The 11,697-nt window shown below is 40.7% G+C and overlaps 1 protein-coding gene across 1 annotated transcript in view; it reads left to right on the forward strand.

The window, feature by feature from the left end:
• Nucleotides 1-11,697, forward strand: part of LRP5 (LDL receptor related protein 5) — a gene marked incomplete at its 5' end in the record, with an annotated part of 68,795 nt that overhangs the window by 52,454 nt on the left and 4,644 nt on the right. The window contains 6 exons of the mRNA XM_081002765.1: nucleotides 2,850-3,059; nucleotides 4,732-4,857; nucleotides 8,051-8,287; nucleotides 8,777-8,887; nucleotides 10,696-10,932; nucleotides 11,547-11,686. Of these exons, the coding sequence (XP_080858891.1) occupies nucleotides 2,850-3,059; nucleotides 4,732-4,857; nucleotides 8,051-8,287; nucleotides 8,777-8,887; nucleotides 10,696-10,932; nucleotides 11,547-11,686 (1,061 nt within the window). The remainder of the gene's footprint in view (nucleotides 1-2,849; nucleotides 3,060-4,731; nucleotides 4,858-8,050; nucleotides 8,288-8,776; nucleotides 8,888-10,695; nucleotides 10,933-11,546; nucleotides 11,687-11,697) is intronic.

Genomic DNA, 11,697 nt, shown 5'->3' on the forward strand with positions numbered 1-11,697 from the left:
TCTACAGACATGTCTCTGTATTCCCTCCCTTGAAAAACATTCTGCTTCTCAGAACCCAGAGGTAGCTTTAGGCCGGATGTAATAAGTATAATGACGTTTTACAAATAAGTCTATCAGTAATAAAATAGCTCAAAGTCTGTGAAATATTTCAATGTACAGGGTGTGTGTGGAGGGAGAGAGCTACACACAGACACTCCTTTTTTTCTTTCAATCAGGTTGAATTTATTAACTGTTATAAATCTGAGTAGTTAATTACTGTGTACATTAAATACTTGTAATATAATTTGTTTTGGCTTACTGGGGAAAAGAACTGATTGCTTGTTCAAATATAGCCAAATTTAACAGCCAGCATCCAAAGCACCCCATAAGTGTCTGCTGTCCCAATTCTTCTTGCTTTTTGCTAGTATGGTTAGCTGCTGCTCACTTTCCATGTGTGGAGGGCTGTCAGCCACCCAGGATCTACTTCTCTGACCAGTAAAAGCCATTTTTTGGAATTTAAAAGTACAGTCACTGCTAGATTATGTCAAGTTCTGCTTATAATCTGGCAGTTTCCACTCCAACCCACCCCATTGCACCGTGATTCAGCCTCTTGAGCTGGCATATTAAATCCTGGCCTTGGCCAGAAAGCCATAAAGGTCCTTGCTGATCATGCAGCCTATGCCAAGTGATCCGTATTATGTATGAAATATATGTAAGGAATATGGGCACAAGCTCATTGAATAGCAGACCCCCTTGCCACATGGCAAACTGCTTTTGAAATTGTTTAAATTTTCCAAAAAAAAAAGAAAAAGAAAAAGATTGTGATCTGGCATGGGATAGGTCTGGTCTGCTTTTCTTTTAAGAAAACTAGTCGCTGAGTGTATGTCAGGGAACTCTTTGGATCCCAGCCATTGGGTTTGAATGTCTGTATCCAACTCCTATAACTAGATTTTCAGAGAAGTGATTCTTGGAAGTGCCTGAGAAACTGCAAGGACTTGCTTTTGGGGTTTGTTGGTCCATCATTCTTACAGAGAAACTTGCCAAACAAATATAGCCTTTAAATGGATAACAAGAAGATAATATTTTTATTGAGATTTGTTATGCATTGATTGTATGTGTGAATAAGAATAAGTATCATTCACAGCCATCAACCTCACATGATAAACTTTGGCAAAATGTTCTTGTATAACTTGTGCATTTTTATTTTATTTTTTTTGTAGCACTGTGTGTGTTACTTTTGTTTTTGGGTAATTGTTATTTATTTACTAGTAATGTGTTTTTTTTAAAAAAAAAATCTTACCCCTCAGATGTTTTCCTTTATTTAGTATAACTTGTATGCCACAAAGTACTCCTTTGCAGGGGGCTGGGAGAGTAAAACAAGAGTCTTTGTACAGTGTAATCTTCTGAATCAATTTAATACCAGCTGCAGTAAGAAGAAATGTTGCGTTTGCATGCATGGCTGAGCTCAAGCAATTTTATTCAGTAAATTAGCAGAATTGTTTGCTCATTAGCATTTTGCAGTCTGCACCTACAATATTTTATTCTGTGACAATTATAAAAAAAGTCAGTAGAAAAAAAGAGAGATTTTACACACTTAAGTTCTCACAAAGGTATTAGAGGTTATCGAATTAGAAATATTGGCACCAGGTACCCATAAATAATGTTTGGGGGGGAAAGATTATTCACACACTCAGAAATGGCTGGAATGTGGCTCTTCTGACATAATAGAAAAAATGCAGGTTGTTTCTTCTTAATAGTTGTGCATAAATTACAAATGCTTGTTTTTTGTTTTGTTTTGTTTTGTTTTTTTGCAGTGGCATGTTTTTAAAACAGTTAAATAGGGTGCATTTATATTCCCTTGGACAGAGTCCAATCCTTTTGGAGACTATTTAAATTTTAAAAAGCGAATTGAGAGCCTATTATAATTAAGTGACTGTGTATAAATAATGCTAGGTATGCAGGATGCCTGTATAGATTTCATAATATATATTCAGTAACCTGCTTAAATTACTTTAAGCTGCATTACTCAAATCCACGTGAGGCTGTGTTGCTCATCTGAATTCATGGAACTATAGCACACTTAGAGGCCATACTTCCACAAAGCACCCAGCACTTCCATAGCTGATACTGCTGATCATCTGTTTGGCAGGGGACAAAAGACCCTATACTGGTATTTCTGTGGATCAGGGTGTATTGTTGCAGTTCTAATATCCACGGGGGGGGGGGGGGGTTAATATTCATTTGAGGTAAGCAAGAATGTAGCCAATTTGTTTATTAACTCCCACTTACAGCAGCAGCTCTTACAGATTTACAGTTCTCCCCTAAGCCGCGTATTCTGGCATATAATTGTGGCACCAGATATATGGGGTTAGTGTATAAAAGTATGAAGCTTTAAAAAGCTATGGTCACATGGGAAGAAACATGTTTACACTGGTATGTGCATTCAGATTGGTAAGAAATGAAATTGGCTGCTTGCTGCACACAAAGTGCGCGTGCGTCCATGCACATTCAAACCATATTTGGAAAACTAGAAAAATAATTACTCTTTCATGTATAGTCTGCCCAAGTGACATTGCTTTCAAAAATGATCCAAAAGCCCTCTGACACAGGATATAATGGGGCACTCTTTTCTGCATTGAATGATACTGGTTGGCCATTTTCTCCTCATTAGTCCTTTTGGTAGGCCCATGTGTCTGTTTCCGCATCCATTTTATCCAGATTGTTCTTGAACTTCCTCACATCCAATAATGGAGATGCTGAAAAATTGTTAAGCAAACACTAAGCAGTCACTGAAATTTTTTGGACTAATTTTATTAACTTTTTTTTTTTTTAAAAAGCATGTCATCACAAAAGTAGTATTTTACTTTCAGGAGCAAACCGTGTGACACTACAAGATGCCAACATTCTTCAGCCAATGGGACTGACAGTATTGGGAAATCATCTCTACTGGATTGACCGCCAGCAGCAGATGATAGAAAGAGCTGAGAAAACTAATGGGTACAAGAGGACAAGAATACAAGGTCGAATAGTTCACCTAACTGGCATTCATGCAGTTGAAGATGTAGACATGGAGGAATTTTGTAAGTTTATTACAGAGCTAGATATTTCAAATTTCTGCAGTGATACATTCTCCTTGATGCTTTAGACTTTTAAACACAATATACATGGGCATCTTCCTTCTCAGCTCACTGACCAAGGCCATGAGGTCACTACTAATAGGATAGAACTTAAGCAGGTATTGTTGCTGTGTTCTAGTGTGCGATATTTTGATTATTTTAAGATATACCTAGGGAATATAGAAGTTACTGTTAGGAAAAATTGACCTATTTCTACCCTGAAGAAATTAGTTGGATACAGGTTAGTTTATCTACAATTAGTTGCAGATAAATACTTTATTTTTTTGGGGGGGGGGGGGAGAGAAAGCACTAAGTAAAGGTCCAGATTTTCACTCCCTGGATCACAAGAGCTTTCTTGGTATCTCATAAGGCTTACCAGTGTCTTAGATGCTCTGCATATGACAATAGCTGGCAGTTAAATCAACTTGTCCTGCATAAGAATTAATCAACCATGTTTTTCCTGTCTTATTTCACACCATCATTACCGTGGCAGTGGCAAATACCTTTTGTAAATCTGAAAACAAATAAAAAAGGCTTGATTCCTTGTTAAGTGGCAAATTTACATTGCAAATGCATGTGATATATTTTAATGGCAAGCTTTGTGTATTCACTCACACTTGAAAAGAATATTGCCCTTGAGCACTGAGAAGCACAGATCTGTCCTTAAAAGCAAAATCTGTTACAGCAAACACTTTTAAGGGGTAAAACTTGTTTTTTAGTGGTCAGTGATTTATGCAAGGGCATCACAAGTTCACATGTTAAATGTTGACTACCAAAAGCAATATAAGCATGGTGAACTACAGAATTTTCCACTTAGCTGCACCAGAGAGAAAGAGGTGGCATTACTACTATGACTACTACTACCAAAGAACAAAAAAACCCTTAAAACATAGATGTCATTGTTCAGTCCCTTAACACATAAATGCTATTGCTTGAAAATGGCACTAGACCTTGTGATAATGTTTAGTTTCCCCCCTGGTCTTGTCTAATTGCTACTTTTGTGTGTCCTCCTCACACACGGAAACAAAAATAACATTTCAGGAGTATATTATTTTTTGTAAACCCTTTTGAGGGTTCCGCTCAAATAAATTAAAAAGTTGTACGTATATACATTTCAATTGATAAATAAAATTCTGATTGTGCAATTTAATGCAACATGATATTTGGACTTCAGACATCTTATGTACTACTAGTAGTACAGTGGTATCTCGGGTTAAGTACTTAATTCGTTCTGGAGGTCCATTCTTAACCTGAAGCACCATATGTAACCCGAGGTACCACTGTACCTAGTAGTAGCAGCAGCAGCAGCAGCAGTTTTATTTATTATCCACCCTTCCTCCTAAGGTCCTGAGATGTGTCACAACAATTTACAACATTAAAAATGTTTTGTGAGTGCACAAACATATATTGTGTTCTTATCCAGTGATAGTTTTTTTCCTAGGCTATAAACACAGTCTTCTCCTTTTCCTTTCTTTCTTGTAACATTTCTTAAAATGTTATATATGAAAAATAATATATAAAGAAATGAAAATATAAATGTATGAAAATCATATATGAACAATTTTTCAAAATTGTCATAGTTGTCATTTAACAGTAGGAGCATAACTATTCTTTTTTCTTTTTTAAATTTATAAAGCTGCACACCCCTGTTCCCGGGACAACGGTGGATGTTCACACATCTGCATAGCGAAAGGAGATGGAACGCCAAGGTGCTCCTGCCCAGTTCACTTGGTCCTTCTACAGAACCTCTTAACATGTGGAGGTAGGTGACCTAAGTGGAAGTTTTCTGTATGTGCTTTCCGCAGAACTTAAGAAGCTCTTTAGATTTCAGTAGGCAAGCACATTTAGATGTCTTTGTTCTACAGGCTTTTTCTTTATGGGTGGAATTCCTATAAAGCTCATGCACACATTTCCCCTGGTGTTTGCCCCCAAATCTGACTGATACAGATTCAAAAGAAACTCAAGTCATGTTTTCTCATGATTATTGCAAATACAGTATTAGACTGTTTTTTGCTATCTCTAAGGATGTGGATAGGCTGCTTGGACAAAAAGTGGATACTTTTCACCCACTCTTTTGTCTTGCTTGGGCTTCATGCAACCCTAGACAACATTTGAGGGCTCTGACAGGGTCCTAGAGTCTTCCCACCTCCTTCCCAAAACCTAATTAGCACTCCTCCCTGCCCACCCTTGGGGAAGGAAGTGGGAAGGCTCTAAGACCCTGTCAGAACTTTGCACCTTCTTCCCAAAACCTGGCGCCTCAACGTAGCTGGCTTTGAAAAGGCAAGCGCCCCATATTCTTGCAGCCCACTTGGCATGAAAAGTTGGACTGCCCTGGTATAGGGCATAGATTGCATACAGGACTGTGTTAAGTGCTGGTGCTTGTAGTATCAACAAAAAATGGGTTCTGTGCCTGGAACTTGCAGAAGCACTTTCCACTGTTTTAAAGTCATTGTGTACAAACCTCTGTGCTTAGTCTTCTGGGTTCCTCAGTAAACTTACAGCCTGTTTCTTGGGGAACAAAAGGACTCTCTTGCTTCAGGAATAAACAGGAGCCTTCTCTCAGGAGCTGATGCTGGCTCGGGCTGTTTGTAGTTGTCTGGTGAGCCTAAATTTCATATGAAATTAGGCCACTATTTAGGAGTTCTGCTTTCAGAATTTCGAAAAGAGGACTTGGGTTTCTGAGTCTTTTCCTGGAAGCTTAACAGTTGTTGTTACTCCTTGGCAGTCAAAGGAGAGGGGGTGGGGAATAGCATAATCATTGTGTGGTAGTTAGATGCAAAACATCATTAAAAGGAACTGATGCCATGTTACTCAACAGCAGCATATTTTGAGCTCCAACATTTTCTCAGTTCGAGTTTTAAGTACTTTGTTTGTGACATTGTTTCTGTCACCCCTGCCTATAGCCTACTTTTCTTTTGCCACTGATATATATATTTATTTATTTGTGGTTGTGTTTTCTGGAGAAATGAGCATCTCATCTCTTAAGGAAAGAATCTTCTCCAGCATTTCAGCTTACTACTTCTCTTCTTAAGTTTACTTTGGAATGCTTGTTTCTCTTAAATGGCATATTTGCTAGGACTATGAGCTCCCCAGGGAGAGTAATTTCCCTTATAAACAATTTCTATCTCATGACCACAACATGGTCTGTGGTACCGGAGTTTTTGTATCTATTCTGCAAATGAAGAAAGAGAGTCTGTTTTGCCCATGTTTCTCAACTTCCAAGAGGTTTCCAGAGCCTTTCCTCCTATTGCCATGTTGCATTTTGCTTTGATTGCAATAAATCCATGTCTTCGCTTTTTCTTTCCTAATCGTTTTACTCTGATCTTGTTCTGTGTCCTGGATGCAGCAATTTTAAACACAGAGCCAGCCTCATCTTGCAATAATAGCTTGATATTATCTACTGCCTTTTTTCAAAGATTTTTCTTCTTCATATTTTTGATCTGCTTTCATTTGTGTTATAACACTGTGAAGGGCAAACATCTCCACTAGGACAGGCATGGAAAGTGAGGGGGAAGAACCAATCTACATTTGCATTGGCTACAAATGATTGTGGTCTTGTGAGTGGCAAATCTTAGTTGCTGTATTATTTCCTGAGGCTTCCTAATTCATGAGTCCCTACATTAACTACATTCTTAGAATTCAAACACGGTGCTTATACTAATAATAATTTAATTTTTAAGCACTGAATTTGATTGAATTCATCCTTGTGCTAGTGGGCAACAAGAGTGAATTCATACATGCATGCTTATCATTCAAAGCCTAAAGCACCTAGTGAGGCTCGTATGTGTGAAACAACCATCCAATACCATTCAGCAACTTTCAGTGGTGGTAGATCACATGTATACCCATGAGTCATCAAGATGTGGTGAGATATCACATGATTTAGAAGCAGGTGTGTATCAGGTCTAATTTTGCTGTCCTTGGCAGTTTGGGAAAATCAGAGCTGATGCTTTAGCTGTGTTGCCTCCTTTAATAAATTGTTCCAGAGTAAAGGAGCACAATGCTATTAGAAGTCCCCTGAAAGCACTTCTTATTCATGAATTTAAATTTTAACATACCTTTATTTTATGCATGTGTTTCATATTGCATGTTAGAAATGGTATCTGTATTTTTCAAATGTACTTCAAATGTACAGTTTTTCAGATGTACTTTTCAATAGAGGTTTATAAATTCTGAAGCCAAAAGCAGCTAGAAATACATTTTGGTCACAATAGACAGCTTGCATAGATATGCACGTAGCAATTTCTGCATCAAGCTTGGGGGCTGAGCTATAGTTAGGCCATGGTTTATAGCAGGGGTCAGCAAGGTTGACCGGCCGTGGGCCGGATCACTCCCACGGAGATCATCCATGGGCCGGACTGGCGCAGCGCAACACCGGAATTCGCGTCTGCGCATGTCCACGGCGCCGGAAATTGTTTCTGCGCATGCCCAGACGCCGGAAATCGCACCTGCACAGAAGCAATTTTCGGCGTCTGACATGCGCAGATGCAATTTCCAGTATCTGTGCATGTGCAGATGCAATTTCCGACACCGCTTGGCGAGTCCCCACACCACACTGCGCCAGTTCAGTGCAGCGCACAGGGGACTCGCTGAGCAGAAAGCTCAGTTCAGGGGCAGCTCATGGGCCGGTAAAACTGTCTTCATCGGCCGCATCCAGCCTCTAGGCTGCACGTTGCCGACCCCTGGTTTGTAGTGTCTGTCACCAAATCAGAACATCAGGTTGCAGCTATTGTAGTGGGTTCTCTGTGTTTCATATTTTTGTAAAGTTGGCAAAACACTCATGTGATTTCTCCCCCTTCCCTATAACAGCCTTGATGCTGTTTCAGAATCTAATACAAGATTGTGTGTGTGTGGTTAAATGCTTTAAATTGCTTTAAAGTGTTTTAAATTGGTTTAATCTCTTGGAAGACTTGAAAATAATTTGATGATGTATTGTTTTTAATTCCCTTCCCCAGAGCCTCCCACATGTTCTCCAGACCAGTTTACCTGTGCAACTGGGGAGATAGACTGCATCCCTATGGCATGGCGATGTGATGGGTTTCCTGAATGTGATGATCAGAGTGATGAAGACAGCTGCCCAATTTGTTCAGCATCCCAGTTCCAGTGTGAGAAAGGGCAGTGCATTGATGCACGTCTGAGATGTAATGGAGAAATTGATTGCCAAGATAAATCTGATGAAGCTGATTGTGAAAGTAAGACCTGTTACCTTAATCTTTTAGCTAGTTGACTAAAGGCACTTCTGGGCATTTCTGGGAACAACAGTGATAGCAGGCAAACAGGAAGTGGAAGTAATTCTTTGAAGCCATACTTGGCTGTTACAGGAGTTTAGAGCATCCATCAGTGTTTTGTCAGTGGCAGCTTTGCCTCCCATGCCACCTTGAGTCACACGTCATAGGGTGTTCAAACTGCAGCCATATTTCATTGGTTGTCCATGTCAGCTGAGGTGTAGCCCTCACACATCGGCACAACGCAGACTCTGAACAGCAGGTTGTTGACCGTTTTTCTCCTTAGAACTTGACAGTGAAGCATGTTTCATTTCTATAAATAAAATGTAAATTTGTGCAGTTTGGAGGTGCTTAAAAACTGTTGTCTGGCTTCGTGATAATGATCTGTTCATCATTTTATTTGAGCTGAGAATGATACAAGTTTCCTCCACTGTTCTTTCCCCTGCCCCCTTGCAGCAATTTGTCTCCCAAATCAGTTTCGTTGTGCCAGTGGCCAGTGCATTCTCATAAAGCAGCAATGTGACTCCTTTCCAGACTGCAATGATGGCTCTGATGAACTTGCATGCGGTAAGGGGCTTTTTGCATCTAGTTCTTTAATGTCCCTGTGAGAGGTTGCCCCCTGGGTCTAAGAACGTAAACCCAGTTCTTTTACTACTGGGTTGGAGCCAGATGCTTCTCACAGCTCTGTGTGTGTACACTTAAAAATGTAATATCCTTTAACAGTACCCTGCAATGTTCAGAAATCTGTCTTGTTTAAAAACAACAGTAAACCGTAGCCCAATCCGCATCCTGTCAAGGAACTACTGTGCTGTAGTCAGGCCCCCAACAAAATGTAGCCCAGCAGCAATTATCAAAAGGCCAAAGCGGATGCAATTATTTTTGTCTGAGCCTTTGGTGGCTGCTCAAATTGGCTTCAGTCCCTGCATGGTTTATATTAACCATAAGTTCTTTGAGAGGCTTTTTGAATGTAGATAGTCTGATAATTCTGTTCTCTGAGCCCTGGGACCCATGTGAGGAAAAGACCACAGATAGCAGCACTGAGATAATCGCAAAAGGCTTATAAGGGGAATTGAACAGGGAGAATAAAGGGGCTGTTCTCTGTTTCAGTGGCTGTAGTTAACAACTTAAAACTGCAGCAGAAGTCACCTTACGTGAACTAAAATAATTGGGCCTGTATGAGGAAATGCTTCAGATGATTTGTTAGCCTTAAAAATACATATTTATTTGCTGGACCATAAGGCTCGCTGGATGACCATGAGCCCATCACAAACGTTCATCCTCACCTACCGCATGGATGGATAAAATGATATTAAAAATGTTAAGCCCCTTTACATATTGAAAAAGGCTGCAGAAGCTGTTGCTAATAGAACACACGTGTGATTTTTTTAATTATTATCATGCCTTCCAGAATTTAGGAGCTGCTGATTGGTATCCTCAGGCCAGCTTCACAGGGGTTTTGTTTTGGGGGGCGGGTTGGCATAGCATCCTCCATCAGTCCCCTTCTATGTTGCCTGACCCCCCCCCCAAAAAAAAGAGATGTGAATATGCCTGGCAGCAGCAGCAGGAATCTAGAAGCTAGGTGTTCTGAGGCACTGTGGGAAATTTTAAATGGCCGCACACAGCTGTCAACCATTAAAGTGAAAAGGGGTGTCTCTACTGAAAGGCTACAACTAAATGAGCATCACACATCATCTTGCCTCAGCACAAAGATAGAAGATTTGTTTCAGCCATAAGTTTGGGGACTGATTCAATGATTGGGGGCAGGGGGGAGGGGACAAGCAGTATGATGAATTAGGGAATACAAGCTGCGGGGAAGAATTTTTATACCTCACCCTGGGAAGGGTACTTCTGGTTCTCATTACTACAGCACAGCTTTTCCAGAGAGAATTTGATAGGCAAGTTTTAGGGCAAGCAGGAGAGAGTTGCATCTCTATGCATCTGAATTCAAGGATGCTCTGATATGGTCCTCTTTCACCCCAACCCATAGTTTCCTGCTCACTCTCTCACAGCTGATGTCCTATTGGCACTGTACAAAATCTTGGTCTCCTTAACTTTCCTGAATTGCACTCACTGTTTCATTGACTTTGGGTTCAGACTGAGAACTTGGCAGTATTGAGAGTTGCAGAAGGGAAAGCCTTAGAAGAAGAAAGTATGTACACTCAAACTGTGTCAGCTGAGCTGCTCTGTGGATTTCCTTCATAGTTTGAAAAGTAGCTCCAAATGTAAACATCCATGGTCCTGAGTGACACTGCTAATATATATGTTGTAAGGAAATGGGGTGAAGTATATATTTATGAATATGCTGTCATCTGGCTTCCTTTCAGAGCATTTACATCTAATTTTAATTAATTAAATTCTTGTTTTGTTTTTTACAGCAAAAAGTAAATCGCCTCCCGATGAGTCACAGCCCCACAGCAGTGCTATTGGGCCTGTCATTGGTATCATTCTTACCCTTTTCGTTATGGGATCAATGTACTTCGTTTGCCAGCGAGTGGTATGTCAGCGCTATGCTGGACCCAATGGACCTTTCCCACATGAATACGTCAGTGGCACTCCTCATGTCCCTTTAAATTTTATCGCTCCAGGGAGTTCTCAGCATGGCACATTCACTGGTAAGGATGGTACCTCATTGTTATCTTTCTTGTTCACCCCCCCCATCCTCTTAGCTTCGCAGTGTGTCAAATAGCAATTGAATGATGCTGCGTAATCGCCATCGTATTGTGCCCATTGTGTTATATTGGAGTACATTAGCTACTGCGCACATTACAGGCACCTGTCTTGCATCATCCAGAAGTCAGGCATTTAGTGTCATTGGTGATGTTGGCACGCTCCGCAGCAGGTGCTCATGGTGTGTGCACATCACCTGGTCCCAGACCCCTCGATCGCAGGGGCAAGCCGGCACTCTTTGATTCCAGAGATGCAAAAGCAAATGAGGATGGTGTGGAGTAGGGGTGTGGCCTGAGGAGAGGGGCATGGCCTGGGGAGCATCCCGAGGACCAGATAGCCCAGAGGACCACCTATGGACTTGAGGTTTGCTGCCCCAGGCTTAGGGCATTCTCCGATAGTCCATTACATTAAAAAATAGAAATGGAGCTTTGTAGTAAAAGGAGAAGAGTGTTGCGCAACATTTGTATACGAAGGATCTCGAGGACGGCTTTGATTTAACTGTGTAGAAGAGCTAGACAAGTTGACCTTTGTTCCATTTCTCCTCCTTACATCCGTATAGGCATCTCTTGTGGAAAATCTATGATCAGCTCCATGAGCCTGATGGGGGGAAGTAGCGGTGCCCCTCTTTATGACAGAAACCACGTAACCGGGGCCTCCTCTAGTAGCTCATCCAGCACTAAAGCCACCTTCTATCCACAGGTAAGGTTTCA

Source organism: Podarcis pityusensis (genome assembly GCF_964106645.2).
Source record: "Podarcis pityusensis genome assembly, chromosome: 1".
NCBI lineage: Eukaryota > Metazoa > Chordata > Lepidosauria > Squamata > Lacertidae > Podarcis > Podarcis pityusensis.